The sequence below is a fragment of the Sinohyriopsis cumingii genome, chromosome 6 (assembly GCF_028554795.1).
Source record: "Sinohyriopsis cumingii isolate HCF-2022 chromosome 6, ASM2855479v2, whole genome shotgun sequence".
Classification (NCBI taxonomy): domain Eukaryota; kingdom Metazoa; phylum Mollusca; class Bivalvia; order Unionida; family Unionidae; genus Sinohyriopsis; species Sinohyriopsis cumingii.
The window spans coordinates 46,097,369-46,122,260 of NC_142966.1; the positions used below are offsets into that span (position 1 = coordinate 46,097,369).

At 36.7% G+C, this 24,892-nt stretch overlaps 1 protein-coding gene across 2 annotated transcripts in view; it reads right to left on the reverse strand.

The window, feature by feature from the left end:
* Positions 1-273: 273 nt before the first annotated feature.
* LOC149796856 (uncharacterized) overlaps positions 274-24,892 on the reverse strand; it is a 52,867-nt gene continuing 28,248 nt past the window's right edge. Inside the window, exons 2-3 of one of the 2 annotated variants that reach the window (XM_089961500.1) lie at positions 7,087-7,485; positions 274-1,174 (exon numbers count right to left, since the gene is read on the reverse strand). In XM_089961500.1, coding sequence (XP_089817626.1) covers positions 1,105-1,174; positions 7,087-7,361 — 345 coding nt within the window. In that variant the 5' untranslated portion in view covers positions 7,362-7,485 and the 3' untranslated portion in view covers positions 274-1,104. The remainder of the gene's footprint in view (positions 1,175-7,086; positions 7,486-24,892) is intronic. The other variant, XR_016421743.1, reaches the window with a different exon arrangement.

Genomic DNA, 24,892 nt, shown 5'->3' on the forward strand with positions numbered 1-24,892 from the left:
TAATTTTAAAGAAAAAATATAAATTTATGAAAAACGTTTAAAACTTAAATTACGTTTTACGTGCAAATTTAAAACACACAACTAGCAAATTTTAGGCAACAAAATGGATCAATGATATTTAAGACAATTGGTAGCTTGCATGTTATAACACGTGATCCAACAGCAGAGAAGCGTGTTAGCTCATAGTAACCTTTTCTCTTTTTCTATTAAAGCAAATTGCAATATGCATGTTCAAAAGTCAATAGGTGTACATACTAAAGAAACAATGACAACTGCTATGTTCAAGATTTATTGTGTCGGGTACTCAATCCATTTGTTTTCATAAGTAATAATATTGTCAGATAACTCATTGTCTTCGAACCAGTTTCATGCTTAATAGCACAATTGTTATTCATTTGTTAAAGTCAGTAACGGTAAAGGGTGGCAACTGCAGTTCTCAGGAGGTTCTTTCTCTCTAAACAGTAGTGTTAATCTCTCTGATGATGACAAAAGCAAAGTCTTTCAGATACTCTATCACACTGATGATGACATAAAACAAAGTCTGTCAGGTTCTCCATCATATTGATGATGACATATAGCATTGTCTTTCAGGTACTCTATCACACTGATGATGACATAAAGCGGTGTATTTCAGGTACTCTACCACACTGATGATGACATAAAGCGGTGTATTTCAGGTACTCCATCACACTGATGATGACATAAAGCAGTGTCTTTCAGGTATTCAATCACACTGATGATGACACAAAACAAAGTCTGTCAGGTACTCTATCACAATGACGATGTCATAAAGCAGTGTATTTCAGGTACTCTATCACACTGATGATGACATAAACAGTGTCTTTCAGGTACTCCATCACACTGATGATGACAAAGCAGTGTCTTTCAGGTATTCTATCACACTGATGATGACATAAAAGCAAAGTCTGTCAGGTACTCCATCACATTGATGATGACATAAAAGCAAAGTCTGTCAGGTACTCCATCACACTGATGATGACATAAAGTAGTCTCTTTCAGGTAATTAATCCCAGTTTTTAGTACTAACTAATCCTGCTGACTTTTGCCGGACATATTGGATATTTCCGAATGAGGTTTTGGTAGCTATCTCACTGCCGAGGAGCATTTTAAGTCAATCCAACTCTTCAACCTTGTTCCAAATACCAAGCCAGACCTGAAAAGAGATAAGGAATGTTTCTTTAATCTCAAATATGACTAATATTTAGATTAATGAAGTAAGCACGTGCTGATGTGGAGATTGTAAATTATATTAAGTGTTCCTGCACACACCAAAAAAAAAAAGGAAAAAAATATTAAACTTCGCATAATGCCACTCAGAAATGTGAATCAATGAACGTGTATTAAAGTGAATATACATCCCGAACATATATGAGGTTCCCAAAAATATGCTTATCATAAAATGTAGGGAGGGGGAGTTTGATCATATATGCATCAATTTGTACATAACAGTATAGAGGGAGATTGAATAAAAAAAGTACTAAATTAAAAAATATAAACCATTAGTAAGCTAAGTCATGACACATTAAATGTCGACCTATCAAGTAAGGATACAGTCAGAGATCCTACATCATCAATTAAATGTGAAATTGTTTCCAACATATCTTAAAAATGATGTACAATGTTCATGCAGGGTGTGTCCAAATGTACTTGCTATAATTAATTGTAGAGAGTTAAGTCAACTGATTCGTTCGAACGTTCATAATATATATATATATATATATATATATATATATATATATATATATATATATATATATATATATATATATATAAGAGTGTTATTGATTACTATGTAAAATGGTTAATTAAAATGGGATGATAGCTTATGCCACAGTTCCGCAATCTGTCAATCACTGACTTAAGCAATATTGACCACGAACAGGAATGTATTTTGTGTTACACTTGCTTCATTTTGCCATTTTCCTTCACCCAAGTTAAGTGCATCTTATCTCTTTGACATATATTATATTCTATTTCTAAATTAACTTACACTACAAAATGGCTTATGAGACTGACGGAAAGTGCGTACAGATAGTATTGTTAAACTGACCGAAAGGGCGTACAGATAGTATTATTAGACTGACCGAAAGTGCGTACATATAGTATTATTGACTGACCGAAAGGGCGTACAGATAGTATTATTAGACTGACCGAAAGGACGTACAGATAGTATTATTGACTGACCGAAAGGGCGTACAGATAGTATTATTAGACTGACCGAAAGGACGTACAGATAGTATTATTAGACTGACCGAAAGGACGTACAGATAGTATTATTAGACTGACCGAAAGGACGTACAGATAGTATTATTAGACTGACCGAAAGGACGTACATATAGTATTATTAGACTGACCGAAAGGACGTACAGATAGTATTATTAGACTGACCGAAAGGACGTACAGATAGTATTATTAGACTGACCGAAAAGGTTACACTATCAGGTATTCATCTCCAGCACCTCCTCAAATGCCAGATACATTTAGCTATGTTTATACACAATTATTATACGGTATATAATCAGGTATGCATTATTAACACTTGACTCCATCAACATCACATAATTTAAAGACCTGATTCCTTAATAAACGATGTAAATGACCATCATACACGATGTTAAGTAGAGTCATATTTTATGTTCTTTGAATAAATCTCCCATCCTGACCTTTAGAAGATGAAAAACTGAAAATGTGGCTGTAAAATGAGAGTAGAAAAACAAAACAATATCACTTAACTTTATAACGATACAAATAAAATGAAGCAATGCTGTTAATATTTCAATATTTAATATTTTTTAATTTTTCAATTAACAAATTTATTTTTGTTTAAATATCAATGTATACAGTTTTAGTGATGAAATATGCAATAAATTTGCGAATATTCTGGTTTGTGGCTTCCGTAGTGAGCTCAGAATATGAGATTTTAGGACCGTGTTCAGCCATCCCTACCCTTTAAAGTACCACTGCCACGTCTCAGTGCACAATTATTGTCCCCATAGATTTGAACTCTTTGTTTTATGCAAGCCTGTGAATTAGTGGATTTTTCAAGAGACATAATTTTATTAAATGATTGAAGTGAAACATCAAAATTATTTTTTCACTGCAGTTAATATATAAATGCGTTTGCTTGTACTAAGTGAATAAGGTATTCACAGAGTGGGTAAAGAAAATGTCAGTATTTTTGCCAGTGGTGAACATGTTGTCATGTTTAGTTTATACTTATCCGTAAAATAGTGGGTTTTCCAAGAAAAATAATTTTGACAATTCACTAGAGTGCAGTGAATTATCAAAAACAGTCTTGTCACTTTGGTCTATAGACATCGAGATCATTATGACCCAGCAACTTGATGCGCCATTGTGTCACCTAGCGCAGTTGTAAGCCTGACACTTGTATCAAGGTGAAAATCCCGCGATATACTGATTTTTTCTTCAATTCTTTCTTTCCGTGATGTTTCACGTTGCGTTAGAAAAGACAGTTATCTTACTAATGCTAGTTTATGTACGAATATACATAAAACACAACAGAACATAAACCGTAAACAGCTTTTGGTGACATTAACACGAAGAATACCGGAAGAAACTTGCTACATCAATCAATCGGTAACACGCTTTAGCTAGCCGATACGCTTGAGCATAAAATAAAAATTAAATTGCTTGTATCTAGTGAATAATTGTGTGAGCGGCGGAGCCACGTGTGAAAATACTCGAGTATTTCAAACACGCGACGAAATATGTCCGTCATTCACTTTTCTATATATTCTCCTCGTTTGCGTTTCAGTGCTGAAATTCCCAGTGTGTCCAAATCCAAATAATGTATTAACCAAAAGTACCTTCATAGACAGATTTCCATTTAGCTTCTTGAAGTATGTTATAGACCATTCTTAATGAGATCCTCATGAATATTAATATATCGCGAAAACGAGGCTACGGTAGGCAGACTGAGAAAAAAATATTGCGTCTTACTGTACATCGAGTAACGATCTGAGCTGTTTGCCAGATATTTCTTTTACATTCGTTGAGAATTTCATCACGGGTGTCTCCAGCAGTTCAGGGAATGAACAGATGACAAAAGGATTCAAGTATTACAGTGAGGGATATGTCCATTCTCTTAAAGGTAAGTTGATTTACGTCCTATCTTGAGTGTACTTTTTCTCTACTGCACACAAAACACAAGTTAACGATATAGAAATGAAACTATTTAAAGCATAATTTTTTTTTCTGAGTAGGTCTGATTTAAATGTACAGCTGACAGTCAGTACTGTGGTCAAAACACGCGGTCAAAATAAAACATTTACAAAACGTGCATAGTGACACAAACTGCCCTTTTAACCAACCACGCCCCCTTCCATCACCAGTAGAGACTTTGTGGTGCGCTTTAAATAGTTTTGGGTACATACCTTGCATTTTAATATGTATCAAAAGTACACAACCTGACATTTTTATATTTACCGACAAAACAGCAGGATTATTTGTTCAAAGCTGTTTTATATCCATTCATATATATATATATATATATATATATATATATATATATATATATATATATATATATATATATATATATATATATATATATATTATCAAAGAGCACCCTGCCCCCAAACACACAAATTGGTCCCTTATTTATGTGAACTTCTTCATTGTTCATTGATTATAATTATTATTAGTTTTGTGGTGTTGGTAGATGGATGAATTTTAACACCCAGTATGTAACTGCACACATTAGATCAAGTAAACATAATAGGGAATAATCGTGTCTAAACAATATAACATTTTGTCATTTTATGTATGGGATATTATGTCAATCTGTTTATTAAACTGAGTTTCTCTTTTATTTTCACTTTATAGAGATGGAAATGAATGCCTTGTCAAGGGACAGTGTTTTAGATCACAAAAGAAGAACGAGTCACCACATGTTGTTGAGGTCATTTTCATTCATATTTATATTATAAATTATTAAAATTATATTCAACATGCACAAATATTTTTAATATTTCAACACTTAAAATATTATTGAAATTCAGATCTTGCATAAATGCTGTCCACGATACAGTTTGGCCATATCATATTTCTTCAAATAAACTTTCCTGGGCTGTCTATTTTCCTAAATTAGGATTGCTTTTGGAATACAAAATGAATATGCTGTAAAGAAAAGAAGAAAAGAAAATTATCCGATTTGTATCCTTTTTAAAAGAAATTTCAACAACAAAAATTTGTAAAACCTGCTTAAGAAATCAAGGAAAATAATTTGTATTACATAAATGACACCCCATTGTGTAGGAACATTTTATTTGAATAAGAAACAAAACCACCCTTTAAATTATTGCGATTTATGATTTTGGTTTGTTTTTATATATAAAAAAATAACTTTTTTCTTCTAGAGAATGAATGACAATGTCAATCTGTACCCAAGTGGCATAATTGTGAGCCCATTTTGTTATTGGCTTGCTGCAACTCCTGATCGTAAAGTCTACAACCCCAACAGGACCCCCCCCCCCTTTATGGTTTGTTGGAGATTAAATGTCCAGTTGCAGACACTTTACTATCTCTGAAGTACCTTGCGGTCTCTAATGATGCCTTGAAATTGAAGACAAACCACAACTACTACTACCAAGTTCAAATGCAGTTGGCAGTTACAGGACTGGAATGGTGTGATTTTTGTGTGTGGTTGGAAAATGACTTTCATGTTAAGACTATTCTGTTTGACAGGGAATTTTGGCAAGCTGTCAAGGACAAGCTTGATCTCTTCTGTTATAGATTCTACCTCAACTAGTACGTTCTCCTGTTTGTATATATGCATATGAATGTTTTGTAAGATATATTAAAATGAATTTTCTATGCCTTTACATTATTAAATCATTCTGACAACTCCAAGCAAAATGGCTGCAAGTCAGTTGCCAATGTGGACTTTGTTGCACTGCTTTTAAAATCTACTTACATAAATTGTCAATTTTAAATTCAGCGTAGCTGGTTTTGCTTACTATATATGTATATAGGCCGGAACAGTCACACATAGATGCATTATAGAATTGTGTATCATTTTCACATGAACCCTTTGAGTAATTGTGTGTGTGTATATATATATATATATATATATATATATATATATATATATATATATATATCGACATACACACATCTTACCAAAGGTATTTGCATGAAATTCAAGATGTCATTGAAATATTACACGATGTTACTAAAGGTGTTTTAAAAAAACTTGTATATTACTGAAATGTTAATAAAATGAACAAGATTCACACATCTAAAAGGTATTTGCATGACAAGATGCCAATGAAATGTGGCATGATTTTAAGGTCTAAAAATAAACTACTGAAATGTCAATAAAATGAACCTTATGTGGTACTTTCATAATGTCTCAGTATCTTTGTTTTCATTCACAAGTTCTACATGATACTTCCATGTCACAAAATGCTATTTCTTTTGTTTAATTAGTGGTCATTTGAACAAAGTCAGTACATTTGCTACTGTCCACAACTGATTTATTGACCCAGAAATTGTCAAAGGCACCACAGACTGTAATAACTTTGTATTCTTTCACCCTCTTAATGTATCTTTACACATGTATCCTCAGGCTTGCAATTTTTTGATTGGTTTCCACCTGGGAAGCTGTGAACTGCCCATCACTACACCGAAAGTGTGGTGTTGCAATGGAAACACCAGTACCTTCTAAAACTTTATGTAAAACAAAACCTTTATCTGCCATGATTTGGTCCCCTGGTTCTAACAAATCTATAAGCCCTGACAGCTTTGTGATCTCCACATCACTCATGCATCCCGAGTGCAAGGAAGACACACGTGATTGCACCGTGTGGGGCTGTCCCTACCAAACCTTTTCAGGTGTTGTTTGTTTTGTAGTTTGAATAAGTCTTTGATGCAAGCACTAGAGATGAGGGTCTTTCTGTAAATATTTCTGTGCAGTCAATAATAATTCTAGTTCCTGGGTAGGACAGTTGAAAATCGAGAGGCATATTTGCTTGAACCTGCTCACGACTTGGTAAAAAATACAAATAATTTGTCCAGATGATTATTATCCGACTTACAGAATACCTGTGAATATTAAATCGAACAGACATATCTTCAATCGGAAATCCACATCTCAATCTACACAAAAACATCAAAAGTTCATCCACTGGGTCCATTGCCTTTTGCCGTCCCCTGATGTTGATGTCATTCCCTGTGCTGTAATATAAGCTCTTCATTCTAAATGCAGTAGGTTTGATGCTATTGAAGAAGGTTATAAAAACCTCATATGTGGGAAAACCAGTGTAAAATTCTATCATTTCATCATCATCTGTAAATCTGTTTAATCCAAGCTTCTCCATGTTTATTTTTTTATTAAAATCTTGCAGTTGCCTTTCCTTCTCTTCCAATTCTGTTACTGCTTTCCTCAGTCTCTTCTCCAGCTCTGTAATTTTACTTTTGCATGCTATATGCAACTCACAGGATCTGAAGAAGATAAAATAATAATGTAGCTTTTCATCAACATTTGTTAACTATAATGGAGACAAAAAAATATAACTAGCAAAGTTACCAGCTTCACTATAATTTAAAATTATACAAGAGTTTTAACAGAGGCTGCTTTCCACTGATTGTCTGCTCTCTCTCTCTCTCTCTCTCTCTCTCATACACATAAACACACTGTGTCATGCACACACACACCATGCACACACTATGAAATAAATGTGTAAAACAAAAGTTACAAAGCTATGGTTTGATTAAATATCAGTGCCATCTGGAGGAGAACAGCAAGCAAAATAAGCCCCACATAAATCAGGTCTTTTCAGAGTAAATAAGAGAAATTATGCAGTGATGTTTTATCAACAGCTTCATTAATTCTAATCCTCTCTCTCTCTCTCTCTCTCTCGTAATTTCATTCAACTTGCACTCTCATCATTTTCATTGTACTGGTGCTATCTCTCTTCTCTATCGTGGTCATTTACATTCTACTTGTTTTTTTAACGAGGTAATAACTTTACCTTTTCTGTACTTACTACTCCTACGCAAAATTCATAATTTCTTATAAAAATGCGCTGCTTGGCGGTACGCCCAGTTTTCGATGACCCCGTTATGTGGAATGGGACTAGGGGTAACATTTTTAGAAACCTGTCATTATAAAACACACATACATACAATCATTTACTTCATCGACAGAATCTATTTTGCGTTTGGAATTCTTATTCTTACATCATTCAGTTGCAAGAAAATATAAACACACCAACAATCATCCAGTTTTCTTGCCTTAAAATTCAGCCCCTCATCACCACGTATTGCAACAATCCATTTTCTACGAAGCTCCATCTTCTTCACTGATGGGATATGGTGGAAGCTTAAATCTATGTGAATTCTAGCATTCCCATTGCACAACGGAACACAACAATAATTGTCACGATTTTTTCTGTTGCCGGTATCAACTGTAGCAGCCATGGTTGCGAGGTAAAATGAAACTGGTGCCTATATTAGCCTCGTTTTGGATTCGCTGACCCAGGGTCACATGAATATATGAATACATTTTAAGAATGGTCTATAGAGCTATATTTGTGAGAGTCTGAACTGTGAACAAAACATCGTGTTATGAGTCACATATTTCACTTCCGGGACAGCATCAGTGCCAGATTACTTGCTATGCACTGTAGAGACAAAAACACACAATCACACTAAAATCTTCATATTCTACGAAATAAATCTATTTCTTTTAAATCATTGTCAAGAATGCCAAATTGTAATCCACAGATCTCCTTCAAAAATGAAGGGAATACCTATTGTACAAAAATAGATCGTTCGTTGGTACTGATCCAGCAGTAATAAGCGTGATCCATAAACATACCTATAACCGAAAATATGTTCAATCAGCACGTGAAATTCGTATATTTAAAATTGGGATACATTACTAATCAATACGTGCCACTGTCACGGAATTAAACTCTTTTATTTATTGAATACATACATGTACTCGGGTTTCGTTTTTTGTGTTCAATGAAAACCGATACTGATTTATGTATATTGTGTCGTATTTCGAAATAGTGAGTTCGGTTCATCCCATGCCGCAAGTGCGAAGTGCTCTCGATGGGACGAACCGAATTCCTACAATGCACAGACTGTCTGTGTATAAATACATCACCGTATGTACATTTCTTTACAATACGAAATAGTCTTGTCAGCGGGCAGTCTGCTTCAAGGACATGCGTTTCGATCCTGTGCAACATAGAAAATGCCACCTAAACAGGCTGCCGGTAGCATGGGAGCGAAGAAATTATGCAGCTGCCTACCACAAGCAAACAGGAATGAACAGGATCACAACGAACGGACACGAACACGGACAACGATTTATGACTACGGACTACAACCCACAGATGGATATCATTCACTAAATAACCCACTGAAACAAAACGGACTACTAAAAACAATGACGACTTGGAAATGGACTTGGACTCTGAAGTGAACATGGATATTATTAACAAAAAAAAAACACTTAAACAAAATGGACTGCCAAAAACAACGACGACCTGGAAATGTAATTGGACTCTGAAGTGAACATGAAATTTACCTACGCATGGATACTATTAACAAAATAATCCACTTAAACAAAATGGACTGATAAAAACAATGACGACTTGGAAATGGAATTGGATTCTGAAGTGAACATGGACTTTACTCACACATGGATCTTATTAATAACAAAAACCTAAAAACAGAATAAGAAACACGGACTACATATATTCAATGCTTTTTTTATAACGAAAAACAATAATTATGGAATGAAAGTGGACTACGAATGAGGACACGGACTGACTATATGAAAGGAAATTAAATCAATACTAAACAAACCATTTGATAGTACCTCATAGAGGTATAACCAGTAACGAAGACTCTGTAACTGAGCCACACCCAGCATCACATATAAACCATTAACAACACACAGAGGGGAACGATAAACCGTACAGAAAAATAAAATCGACACAAGGGAGGAAAAGACTGTCATGTATAATGGCTAACAACGGCTTCTGCAACCTACGCCGCAAGCGAGACATGAACGAGACTAACCAGAGCAGAGGAAAGGAGAATGAGTACAAACCGGGACAACAGACGAACTATACCAATAAATAATACCTGATTACTTACTAAATGACCACATTTTATAAATCTTAATAGGACTTGAGAATAACGCTAAGGTGCAGAAAAGCTAATTAACACAGATTGGAAAACAGTATACCAAGATATACAGAACAACTAACTAAAAAACAACAAAAAACACTCATACACACAGAAACAAAAATACTCACACCTCAAAAACTTACTAAAAAATACTGTTTCGGCAATAATAATTTTTCAAATTATACACCAGGATTACACAGGTAATAAAACCAAAATGAATATGAACTAAATAGCGCTGTCCAACATAGAAACTGGGAACAATAACAACAACACTCTCACAACCAAGCACCACATATGGACAAAAATGACTCTGGCAAAGTCACCGCGCGAAGATATAATACCCACATCAAAAGGGAGGGAAACCAACCCTGAGACTTGAATGCTCTGGGGGATGGGGGGGGGGGGGGTAGTACCAACCTAAGTTCCAGGCTAGGATGACCTTGACCCAGGCCCATTGCCAGCTCAGGCATAGGGAAAGGACTTCGTCACCCAGCCTATACTGGGATAAAGAAACTTAGAAATTTTACGAACAAAACTGAAATAAACCTTTACAAAGTTCTTCAACTAACCGAAAACAAAAACACAAGCAATACAATTGGCTGGACAGGGAAACCTACACCTACACACTTTGTTTTGGCTAAATAAGGGTGCCACATCTGTGTCCTTACTAGCTGTATGTTCTGGGACGGGAACCAGAAGTGCCAACACTCGCTTCAAGGACTTGCACATCTTCAGCTGTAGAGGTATGTACGTTTATTAATTTCTAGTCTATAAGTTATAACTACTGTATTAAAACGTTTATTTTTGTATGTTTGCTATGTAGCTTTGGTTTACGCAGTATAATGCACATATTTCTATTCTTGTTTTCGACCTAGCTAGGGAGTTTTATTAGTAATGTAAAGCTACACCTTTTTTTAGAACTGTTTAATATAGTAGGATTCTTATCGAACATGATTAGGTTTATTGTTGAACCTGTCATTTAATAATTATTGTGCTGATAATGTAATCTATATAACTGTAATCTATATAACTTACCGTGTATAACGTCAATACGTTATTATGCCCGTGTCATGTATAGTACACAGTATTGGATATATTTTCAGCTGTCTGTGACCGGGGTGTCCGGAGTATCCGGAATGTCTACTGTCTACTATCTGATGTCCTGGGTGTCCGGAATGTCTACTGTCTGTGACTGGAGTGTCCAGTGTCTGGAGGGTCTAATGTCCGGGGTGTCCGGAATGTCTGTGTGTGACCGGGGTGTCCGGAATGTCTAGTGTCCGGTGTGTCCGGAATGTATTGTGTCTGTGACTGGAGTGTCTCTGTCTGTGACCAGAGAGTCTCTGTCTGTGACCAGTGTGTCTGTGTCTGGAGTGACCAGAGTGTCTGTCTGTGTCTGTGTCTGGAGTGACCAGAGTGTCTGTGTTTGAAGTGACCAGAGCGTTTAATGTCCGGGGTGTCCGGAGTGTCTAATATCCGGGGCGTCCGGAGTGTCTAATGTCCAGAGGGTCTAATGTTCGGAGTGTTCCGAAATATTCCGAGTGTCAGGAGTCTGTAGCAGCTGTGAAGCTGAACTGAAGCAGCTGTGGAGCTGAAACAGTGTACTGATGACGGAGTGTATCTCCGTACATGTAATTTGTTAGCCTTTTGGGGTTCGTAAAACCCGGTCTATTTTTCGGGATAGACCAACAAGTTGTTCTCCACCTTTTTTTTTTTTTTTTTTTTTTTTTTTTTTTGTTTGACTGGCGGCGGAGACCAATGTTATTATGCACTACTTGTGCTAAAGCCGTCTGCAGATGTATCTGCGGATGATCGGGCCGCGCGCTATTAATTAATAAATTGTTTAGACTAACCTTTGTATCCAGACGGTAAGTATAATCCCTCTTCTAATGATCCACAGCGTTAAATTTAGGACACACTTTTTTAGTATAAATCCCTGTCAGAACAGAACACCTGTGTATTCATCGGCTGTTGACCTCAGATTTGAATTACCCACGCATGCGTGTAAAGCAGCATCACCACATGGAAAGAGTAACGCGTGGAAACCGTCTTGCGAGGCATATATCACTGGGAACTTAAAAATGCTTGGGTGGGAACTGAATCGTTACGGCAGAAATTTAGGAGAGAGTCAGACAGCGACGTCATGTCAGAAATGTGAGATAGAGTGAATGATAAATAAATTGTTTTTCAGGACCGGCATGGCAAGTTAAAAACCAGCAATATCAAATGGAATGACATAGTTCGCAGCGTTCTTGGAGCTACCTCGGATAACATCCCTGTGTTTACTGACAGCGGAAAAATCAGAGACTCAAGTATGTCATTTATAACCATCAGAGATGAAATAATACAGAGAGTTGCTAATCGTTTAAAAAATACCGGTGACACAATGACAGGTGAACTCAACATGAACGGAAATAAAATAGTGGTGTTAAGAGATCCAACATCCGACGAAGATGTCGCAGCAAAAAAATGTGGACGTTAACCACAGCACCGTTGACGGTAAATTATCCACGTTGCGGGCCGAGTATGACGTTCACGTCAGGATGTTTACAAATCTCCGCAGAAACTTTAGAAAAATTAATGAAACCGCAGAAGAATTCTTTGGTACTCTGCTCACCGTTGACGCCACGCAAAACTCTCTGATATCAAAACTAACATTAACACGATCAAGAAAACACTCGAAGATGTCGTAAGTGGAATTCCTGAGATTGTTAACAAAATTAGTCTGATTAAAATCTCACCCGGAGTTACTGCCGGGCACATTATCAACATCGTATACACGACATCATCTGGATTCGCAACATGGTCTAAACAAAATAATAATATCAAACATACCGCAACAGTTACTGGTGTGTATAGACTGTCTTTGTTCAGTGCTGCAAAATTTGAGATATTTACAACGTATCCATGGCGGCATTGCACCGACAAGTTTTCCGGGGTTGTGTCTATCATATTAAATAGCGGAACCGAAGAAACATTTATACTGGAAGCAGCTGATAAGAAATTAACTGCAGCATCTTACTGGTGGTGTCTAGAATTTGTAGCTGAAACACCTCATATGTTTACTGCGTAAAAAATATAATGGCCCTGACGAAGTCAATGACAGCGTCAACAACAACATTAGATGCACAACAATATAGATACGATCAAGTACGCGAATGGCAATCAGAGTTAAAATATATCATCAACGAGTATACGTTGAAAGTAAAAAAAATACAAACGGCGTGCAGTTGTCATCGATGTTGCAGTATACTTGGTATCTGCGTTTGTTGCGTCCACCGGGGCAATATTATCAGCGCTAACTGCAGTAACAACTGCAGTAGCAGTAACAATATGTGTTTCATCATCAGCGGCATTTGCAGGTGTTTTTAATATTATCGCGAAAAAGATATCAACGTGCATGAGCACCAAAATACACGATTATGTCACGCGGCTAAACACAGCCACGAAATTATCGTCGCTGATATCATCAAGCATCGACGATACAACCATATCATATTCCGAATTCGCGCTCATGGTTAAGACATACAATGAAGACCACGTTTTGAAGGAAAAAAAATATAAATAATGACAGAACTACTTCAGCAGATAGACGCAAATACAAGTCCGGTGAAAACCACGAAGATAACAACAAGCTCAACCAAGCCTAAATTCAGCATTAATTTTCCAACTGCGACTCCGGTAAGCGAGATCGCGCTAGCACAGTTGCGAGTATATCACAGCTGGCCAAATATCAGATCAAAATCATTTGGTGGATTACCAGCAAATAATCCGTTTGTGTTTGCAAATAAAAATAAACAAGATGGTACTCCCGACTGGAATGTTGTTGGAATACTAACCGGGAGCTATCAAATCGAAGAAATCAATGAGAAATTACAACGTCGAATAAAAAATATCACAGGAAAGGAATCCAAAATAGCAAAAACCGCTCATGAACCAACTCTGTCATCTGCAATCGAGATAAACTCTCCCGATTACGCCGTGGATATATATCAGAGTTCGATCAGAACAGTGTTAGGATGGCCTGAAATTCCACCACCTGAGAAATCGATACCAACCGAACCAAAAAAGTCTGATTATACCAAAGACAATAAATCATATCATGAAACTATTCCACATTACAAACCACATTTACTTAACATAAAAAATGCAACTATAGTTAGTAATTTTGACTTATATGATAAAGACCGTATAAATTGGGAGTTTATTTATGACCGTGGTGACATGGGGGGGGGGGGGCACTTCAAGCATATATATTCACCTAGGTCAGATTATTGAATATTTTCAAGAAATTAATCAAGAACGTAAAACACGACAAGAAAAACAACGGCAAAATTTCCAAGAACATCTTTTTGTTATAGCAAGTTCACGCAAAGAAATCATCAAACAAATAGAAATATTAAATCAGCTTGTATCCGACATGGAATATATTCATCAGCGATTAATCCAGGCAATAATTGATTACACTGACGATATAAATTTTATAAAGAAAGAGTTTTAACTGCATACAAGATAACAGAAGCTGGTCTGTAAATTTCAAATTAATTGGTATAACCCAGCTGAGTTTAAAAAAATCAGTCAGTGATGTAATCAACGAAAACTTCCCTGATATAATTGAACAGTGGAGAAAAACACTACCACCGGCAACCATTCTCCGGCACAACAATAATCCACAGGGAGAAGGACGATATGTATCCCCGGAAATCGTAAATATAACCCCGGTGGTCGCGGTCAATTTTGTGTGTGATGTAATCGATGGACGTTACAGCACGGACACAACAATGTCAAATCAAGCGCAGCAAGGATTTATTCTTTATTCGTTCACACTGAAAGAACCACCCGGATTTTTGATTGTACAAGAACCGATCAATCCGGTCTATCTACGATGCCATAATCCACTGTTATCAAGAATAAATTTCAAACTAACTGACCAGTCCGGCCACTCGCTGGATTTGAGGATTGAGACTGCAAATAATAATTTACTTGTGAAGTCCTGAGGATTTCCAATCGCAAAGATCTCATCTTAAGATTTTCAGTGATCTTCAATCGCAAAGATTTTCAATCTTCAAATCTACGATTTTCAAGGATTTTCAATCGTAAAAATTAGGCTTATTTCTCAACGTTGATGGGTATTTATGTAGTTAAAATCATGCAAATCTAAAATTTCAGTAAAAAAAAAAAAAATAATATTTTACTGAAATCTGTAAGTGTACAAAAATATTATAAGAAATTTATTTTTTACTGGAAATCAGGCTGATTTGTTAATTCTGAAGGGGTAAAGGGTAGTCAAAATCGTGTGCATCGACTGATTTCTCAACGTTGAAGGGTATTTAGGTAGTCAAAATCATGCAAATCCAACAATTTCCTGCCGTGTCTCAAAATCAGAAATAAATTTTTCAGGATTTAATTCATCTGATATATTTATACCGTCGTGTTCTACTTTTTTAATAGCAGAAACTACATCATTGATATTTTCGTAATTCATTATATTATCTATTATATATTTAAAACAAAAAGAAATTTACACCAAAAATAAACAGTACATGATGAGCGGTTATCATTCACGGGTCCACTTCACTGGCCTGTGTGTCTTTCATAGGGTTACTTTTCTCTTTTTTTGAGACTTTTCTTCTATCTCTTTTTGAGACCCTTCTCGTACCCTATGACCGTTTCTTTTTGGCCGACATTCTTTCTGAATGCTTTTTGTGGGGTACCCAAGTGACTTAGAGCTTATGCATCCACGCTACTGTTTATTTTGGGGGCGTCACAAACATGCCTCCAGCGAAACGGAACGTCAGAATATTCAGAAGGTTGTCTGTGCATTTCAGTTCATTTGCACATGATTTGCCGCCCCCCACTATATAGAAAAACCCTATTATCGGTATCGTCGACAATAGGTCCGTTACGAGATTCGAACCACTGACCCCCAGAACGAGAATCAGTCACTCCACCACTGCGCCATTGTTCCAATCTACTGGTATATGATTCAAAAATTATTATAAAGTTACCTTTATGGGGAATGTGATACAGACAGTACTGAATAAAATTACCAATTTCTGCACTGATAAAATAACAGTTACATCATGATACATTTGTGAGTCTCGAAGTCCATATACCTCCGGCTGTTTCATCAAATGATTCAGATTGATAAAATACATTGTATATTTCTGCAACGGATCTAAAAAATAGCTCACTGTATTGTACTGTACAATGTAACCGCAGTTATTTTTTCTGTTTGTAAGTTAGAAACCATAAATATCCTTCTACGTTACATCACTGATATTAATTACGACGTAGATAGATAATTAATTAATTACGACTACAAAATAAAACACGATCTACGGTGAAAGCTATGTTACAGAATTATCTCCCTTTTTCTGGTCGAAAAAGAAGTAGTATGTAAATAGGAATTTTTGACCAAAAAAATAAAAAATTAAATAGTTAGTAAATATTATCGAGGTAACTACATCTTAGCTTGACAGTTATCTCTCTTAACGATAATGAAAACTAATTTTTTGTTTATATTTTTTTGAGAATGTGGATTTGTATATATTTTTGCGACTTTTCGTACTGAAGGTTTGCAAATATCAAAAATATTTGCCATCTGCATTCATTGATTGAAAAATTCTCTCTTCGCCAGTCTCTAAATTTATGGATACAACTGCTTTGGTGCTCTTATCATTACAGCCAGTATTACCAGACTTACAATTCTGACTTTGCGTGACAACTCTCAGATTGGATAAAGAATTGTTCTGAGGGTTTGGGTCAATATGATCGATCACAAGACCATCTTTGATCACCCCAAAGAAACATTCGTATGTGAATCGATGACAGAGATCCCTTTATACCCAACACTTAATCTAAGATAATCAGCATTATTAACTACACCAACTGGTTTCTTCAACCTACAATGTCTGATGGTACCATCACCATTTGCTTCATAATCCTTGATGATGGGATGTCTGACAAATTCTTTTTTCTCCATTTATATATAATTTTATTTGTCTAAATTATAACTTATCTTCAAATCTAGCTATATAGTCTTCAGGAGTTCTTATAACTTTGTCCTTGACAGAGTTGTTATTTTTCTTGTCATAATAACGTTTTAACTCTCTATACCGTTTACCACCACAACGCGCGCACAGCTGTGTTTTACTCTAACTCCGACACCACATCTTAAACACGGTTGTGGACCAAGACTGCCTTTCCTCACAATTTGCGAATGTTGCCCACAGAATTCATTTACACATGATTTGCCACATGGAATTGAAGATCCTACCATAAGCCATTTACACTGATTAATTATATATCATATTTTTTATTTAAATGCTTGTCTGAAATATAGCATGGATGAGTTTGAGAGATTATCCATGATCAAGCCTTGGAAAGCTTCAAGATTCGATGTTGACAGACTAACCCCTGACTCGCGGAGGCGATCTCTGACTGATTTGATTGACATTATTAGGGATGCCAAAAACGAATTTCGTGATGATGGTGCATCTCACACGTGGTCGACATTTAAAATTGTACCGAAGACAAAGTCATTGATGCTACAATGAACGATACACGAGCGAAAACGATTAACGATTACCTCCTTGAGATTCAGAAATATTTTTTCAGAATAAAGTTTATTGTACTAGCAGAAGATTCCGATAATTGGATTATCCGTGACAAACGTGACCCTGTCCTTGCTGGTGGAAAAACCGTTTTGTTAAGTAAAATTCCAAGCCAGGAACACTTAGTGGTATTGACAGACCATATTACGCTCGAGCGTATCCTGTGACCGCAGTTGTTTATGGAATTTATCAGCTAAATGATAAACCCAACATCGATGATCTTGCACCAATGAGATTTTCAAAGTTGAATTGTGTAGCCGAACGAGTAATGGAATATTTTACAAATGCGAAACGTGGAAATGGTCTGACTGATCAGCGACGTGAAAAAATAGCGAAGTGGGCTGAATCGGTCAAAGATACCGGAGCTACAATAAATGATGTTGCCGAGTTATCAGGTAAATTAAAATTTCCAATGATAGTTAAAACGTTAACCGGAGAGATTTTATATGAATCGCCGAATAAATCGAGAGGAGCTCCTATTGAAATTATTGATCATAATGCGCACGCGTGGACTAGCGCAGTAACAATATTTCCACGAGATCGAACTGTAAGATTTTACCCGTCGGAAAACATGTTTGATTTTATTCACGCGTTAAGTAAAACCTATCTTGTGTCAGTATAAGTCTTCCCGATGGAAAGTATGATCAATTTGTAAGACCCAACGGTGATTTATATCGTCAAGAATCTCTTTACGAGGAAATGAAAAAACTCGCGCAGACATTTTCAACAGAAAACACCGAGCAATTATTAACAAATTGTTTCACATTTCCGTCAGTCGCGGCTCATTTTGCCAAAGAGAATAATTCGTGGAAACCAACTCGAACTCGATTTCTCGAGGATGTTCAAGCTAGTTGTGTCGAATAAGGGCATGGCGGTTTGTGGAATACCAAGTATGATCGTGACGGTATGATATCCGTTGACATGATTGCCTGTTATCCTGGAAGTTTTCTTGGTTACGGAGAATGCGCTAGGTATTTTAAAAGATTTGGACATCCCATGAACGAGATGACGAGAGTTGCCATAAACGGATCGTTACCTGATTTTGACCTAACTGGATTCGCTTGTGTAGTGTCGTTCGAATTTGCTAGGGATCTTCATCCGTGCTGTTATGTTTGGTTTGGCAGACATTTCTCGGAGCGACGCTGGGCACCAATAGTGTTATTACGATATATGATTGATTGTAAAATACTTATATCGATGACGGTCAATGAGGCAAATATATCATATCGGAAACAAACCGAAGTTTGGTTACCTACACCACAACGTATCAGTCTTGATGAGGTTACTGAAGAATATAAACAAGCGTGTCCAAATCTCCTATTGATGTCATCGTCGATGATGCTCATAATATTCTTAAGATTAAACTCGGTAACAGTGAAAAAACCGCAAAGGATCTCGGTAGAAGAATAATCGGTAAGTTTACTCAAGGCGCTGCATTTGATCATCAACGACATTGTTCAAGATTGATTATGGATCCCGCCGAATATAAATTCGTGGTCGCTGATGCAACAGCAAAGGATATATATTGTAATCGGGAAGATGTTTACTTATCCAACGGAAAAACGTTAGGCACAATTGTTAGTTACACTGATGGAGAATCTCCTCAGTATACTCATTTAAGATCTTCAATACTTGATTATGTTTCTATAAATTTATTATCGATGATAAATAGATTCCCCGACACCGCGGTCAGAGTTACCACGGATTCATTTTAATTGAATAAAAAATATTTAGAATTACTGGATCGTTTTACGAGTACTGATGCATCATGGGGTTCTTGGAGAATAAAAGAAGAAACGTTACATGATTATGATTTATCCGCGGATGTTACGATTAAAGATAGCTATCGCAGCGATCAGATATCAGAATTGTCGTTGGCGCCATCCGTGTATGATCCACTATCCTTGCACAAGACGGTTTATTTAAGCGGACCGGGATGTTCTGGTAAGACAACTCGGGTGATCGAATTATTTCGACGTAACCGCGATGATGTGATTGTGCTAACACCAACACATAGACTGACCAGGGAGATGAAACAACGAGGAGTTAACTCTTGTATTTATCACAACTTTTTCAAATACAGCGGTGGCATATGGACTCCCGACCGAATGGGAGAGAAATATATTCCTGGCAGCATTATTTGGAACGAGATATGCACGGTGTCGTTGTAAATATTAAAAACATTTCTTGATTGGTTATTAACAAAAAAAAATACAGCTGTGATAATGTGCGGCGATCACTGTCAACCACCTCCGTTTGTTGGACCATCTCCACATCATTGGCTAAAGGATTTTGTAGATTATTACTCGAATATAACTGATGATCACAAAGCACTTGATGAAGAATTAAAAGAGTTAAAAATATTAATCAGACTACAACCGAATAAAATTCAGAGTGAAATAGCGCGTAAAATAATTCCAGAAACTTCTTTGAACGACTTTTGGGAAAGGTGGAGACCAAACGATTTGATAGTGGCAAGTAGAAAGATAGTCAGAGACACACTTCAACGGGAGTTGTTTGAAACGCATAAAGAAAAATTCTCAGCGTTACGTATACCGTTGTGTTATAGACCAACTAATACACGACTACAGAATATCGACGTTGATATACCAGGACAACCCGAGAAACAGAATCTTGTATTAAATGATATTGGTTTGGTTCCTGTCAATGTTGTTGAAGATGCGATACGCGCTGACGAATCTCTGTGGATGCTAGGATACGCAACGACCATTCACTCATCTCAAGGACGAACTTTTTCTGATACAGTTGTTTGGATTGTTGATGATCGTATCGAATGGTCAAACTTAGTTTATCTCGCAGTGTCTCGAGTCAGAAGAATTTTTCAGTTTGCGAAGAATTGTCATGGACGCGTCAGAAACCATTCATGATGATATTGACAAGGATATAATGAGAAAAAAATTAGCTAGTTATAAACAAAGTGACAAAAAAATAATCTGGAATTTGATATCGATGCTGAATTTATTAACACGTTGAAACAGCAGCAGAATAATTATTGTGCAAGTTGCAATTGTATAATGATGTGGCAGTACTCGAGTAATAATCAAAGACAATTTACCGTGGATAGAAAAGATAGTAGTCGCGGTCATACACGAGAAAATGTGATGCTGACCTGTCCTGAATGTAATTGACGTCGAGGTGCTAGCGCCTTTGGTGCTAGTTAAGTGATTGCGGTGGTAATTAAGTGTCTTCGGGAATTACTTGTAATTGTTCACGTGTGAATCCACGTTGAGAAGCAGTTGAATCCAGTCTGTAGATTGCTGGCCTACCCAAGCATCTTACTATGTTAGAATCTTGTGTGTGGTAATACTCCAAATAGGATCTGTCGCTCTTTTTTGCCACCTTCAAGTTCACCGGGCTCATATAAATATCTTACAGTCACATTGCCCAGTACTGGCTGTGCTGAAAGATCACTTCGTTGTACGGTTATATGTTTTTGTTGTGATTACATTAATTGGTTTCAACGCACTTGTTCGAGTTATTTCATTATTTAACGCAACTATAACACTTGGTAATCTTGCAACCCATTCGCGTGATCTCCTGTCTTGAATGAATTCCTTCGCGTACTGATATCCAAATAACCGCTCAGCAAGTGTTCGATTAAATCATTCAACAATTGCCTGATCACGATGAATTGCAGTATGTCCTCGTCCGATGGTGACGTTATGTTGCTTCATAAGCGATGATACCGCACCCTGAAATTCTTTGCCAGGATCAACTTGTAGCAGATGTGGCCATCGTAGACCACCACGTTGATAAATTCGTTCAAACACAGAAGCAACTTCAGATGATGTTTTCGTTGATAGCGGCTCTGCATCTTTATATCTACTTGCAAAGTCAACGACAGTTAGCACGTATTTATATGTTATTTGACGTCTTCGGATTTTAATGGTATCATGTGGTAAAAATAATATATCAGCTTGATGAACTTCATTAGGAACACTAACATTCAAAATGCGCAAAGTGAATTTGCTTAGGTGGTGGTAGATAAAATTTTCCATATTGCCTGTTTGGATAATCATTTTTTAGCAGTAACACGTGTAACCTTTGCTGCTTCAGCGAGTTTACTAATTGCTGCGTTACCCTTCCAGTATCCTCTTGGGGAATAATAAATCGATTCCATTATAATAAGAATCGGTTGATCAATTACTAACGCGGGAAGTTCCACTTCCAAGCACTAATTTACCTTTCATTGCGGATCTTACTAACCAATTAGCCAATGATTCCTTGAAAGATTTATTCGTAATGGAATTTAACGCGTGAATTAATTTCACATCTGCTATGTGCCTGTGCTGCAAATGTTTACTTTTATAAGCTACATCATGAGCATGACACGCTTTATCAATAGCGTTTATCGGATATTCACCTGGTTTTGGTTGTACTTGGTTGTCAAGTCTGATATCAAGTCGTGTTCCAGGCCACAGTAATTATATCCTGGGAGATGTTTTTCTCCTGGGTATTTAGCCCACGGTTCCCCTGGTAACTTTGTTAATTTTGCTGCATTATCACCTCCTCGTTTTTTTGTTTAAATAATATTATTTGACTTTGATTGTGAGGGAATAAATTTAATTTTTTTTGTACCACATCGTTCACATTTACCCGTAACCGCGGATCTGTTATTTTTTGTTGTAATAGTTGTTAGATCACCTGTTGGTGTACGCGCCCTGCATTTCACACAATATAAATCCATATTCTTTTCATATACCATGAATGTAATTGATTGTTCTGCGACAAGAAAACAAAAGTCAGTCAAGCATCATGCTGCTCTACCAAATTATGTTCGTATGATTATTATAGGACCATCTGGAAGTGGTAAAACACAACTGCAACTTAATTTGATAATGAGATGGCTCAGGTGGGATAAGTTGTATTTGATTGCTCCGTCTGTAGATGACCAGTGGTGCTATGATGTACTTAAAGATTTTAATGAAAATGCAAAATCTTTGGATGAGTCCGGAGACGATGTTATCGAGTTTATCACTGCTATTGATGAAGCGCCATCTGTAGACGATCTTGATAGAGTCGTTAACAATTTAGTCGTGTACGATGACATAATGCTGGACAAACAGTCCAATCCAGCTAGAATATTTTCTCGAGGTAGACACAAAAACACTGATGTGATTTATGTAACCCAGCGATATACACAAATTCCTATAGTGATCAGGCATTATTGTAATATTCTTGCTGTGTTTAACTGAGTGGATACACATACGCTGAAAAATATTCATCAGACCTGGTGTAGGGGTGATATGGACATAATTAAGTTTAGAAATTTATTTAGTCAGGCTCAGTAGCAGCAGAGAGACTGAGCCCACCAACTATTCCGTCCAACAGAACCCTCTATCGAGAACACTCTTGATAGAGGGTCTTATTTCACAAAAAAAAACCCTCTATTCAGAAAACTATGATAAATAAGCCTTCTCTGCTGACTAAAAAAGTTATTTCATGAAAAATAACTAACTATAAAAATACTTCTTGACTCCGGGGTCTACTAGACGAAGCACTTGGTGGCCTAGTCTCTCTGCTGCTATTGATTTAAAAATTCTAGGATTTCTGCTGTGAATTAAAAATTTAAGTTAACAATAATGGCTAACATTGAAGAAGCACATTCTGCTAGACTAGCTCGAGAGCGACTAGAAGCAATAAAAAATTTATTCCTGTGCGAGACAGTGTAAGACAAAAATTACAAGCGAGGCAACAAGCATAAATTGAATTTGCAACAGGTGCAGAAGAATTATTTAACCCAATTACTGAGCCAACCTTAAAGATCGCTGAAGCCTCAACAGCAACACAGCAAGTTATCGCGGAATTACCAAAACAGATCAGCGAAGCAATGGAGTCTGCTAATAAAACACGTGCTGAAATCAAAGACGTTAAAAATATTGTCGAGAATCTATCTACTAAACCAGAATTAAAAACTAAATATTTTGCTCAGCAGGGTTATGCAGAAGTTATAGCCGATCATGTTAAGGTCGTTGCAGCGGGATATCAAATGCGTCATCAGCTTCTAAAGCCAGAATTTTATAATACTCCAGAACATGAGTGGAACGCGAGGGTATTTCGTGAGTATAAAGGTATTTCACAGATGAGCAAAAAATATAAGCGCGAATATGATAATTTTGTTGAGCGAGTTAATGAAATGAAAGGGGGTATTTCAACACCAACGAAGCAGCGATCTCGACCACGAAGACAACCATCGCCTGACCCGGGTGTAACCGGTAGTGGTTTGGGGGGGGGTAATTTTATTCCCTGCCCTGATAATATCATCAATGATGTATCACGGCTAGAAGTTCTCTTAGGAGGAAGGCGTGCCGGAAATAACTCACCAGAAATAATTAATGAAGCGGCTGATATCTGTCAGCGATTATTTCAAGGCGGCATCATGGATACTCACATCTATCAAGAACTTATTGATGAACTCGTGGACAGCGACTAAAATGTCTTTGACATTTTCAAAGTCGTCGCGATTAGATAAATAACTAATTAAATAAAATGATCGTACACAATTCTCATCGTAGACCAGTCATGGTCAGGGTGGTAAATTCACGAGTACCCGTATACAGGATGACTTATGGAAACGGATTAGGCGATGTTGTTCAGGGTTTATTTGCGAGAATGGCACCTAAAGCAATACCGATCGCAAAACAATTATCAATGAAAGCCATTGATGTTATTAAAGATAAAGCTATTGGCGCTGTTGGTAGCGCTGCCAGTAAAGCATTCCTGGCAATCAAGGACAGACTAGCATGACTGATACGTAGAAAACCTCCGCCGGTAAAATTACCAGCCACCGCAGACATGCCAGCAAATGTTAGTAAAGTAATGAATGAAGCCGCAAATCAAAAACTAGCAGCGCTGATAAATCCTGAACAAATAAACACAAGTTTGATTGCGGGAAGTGGTCTTCGTTTTAGACGATAGCTTTTATAATAAAATGTTTAAACGGGAATCCGACCCAGCATTCGACATAGACGAACCGGTTCTTAAAAATGAATCAGTGCGTGATTATCAGTATTATTCTTATGACGCACGAGAACCAAATAAACGAGGACGAATTGAATTGCAAGTTC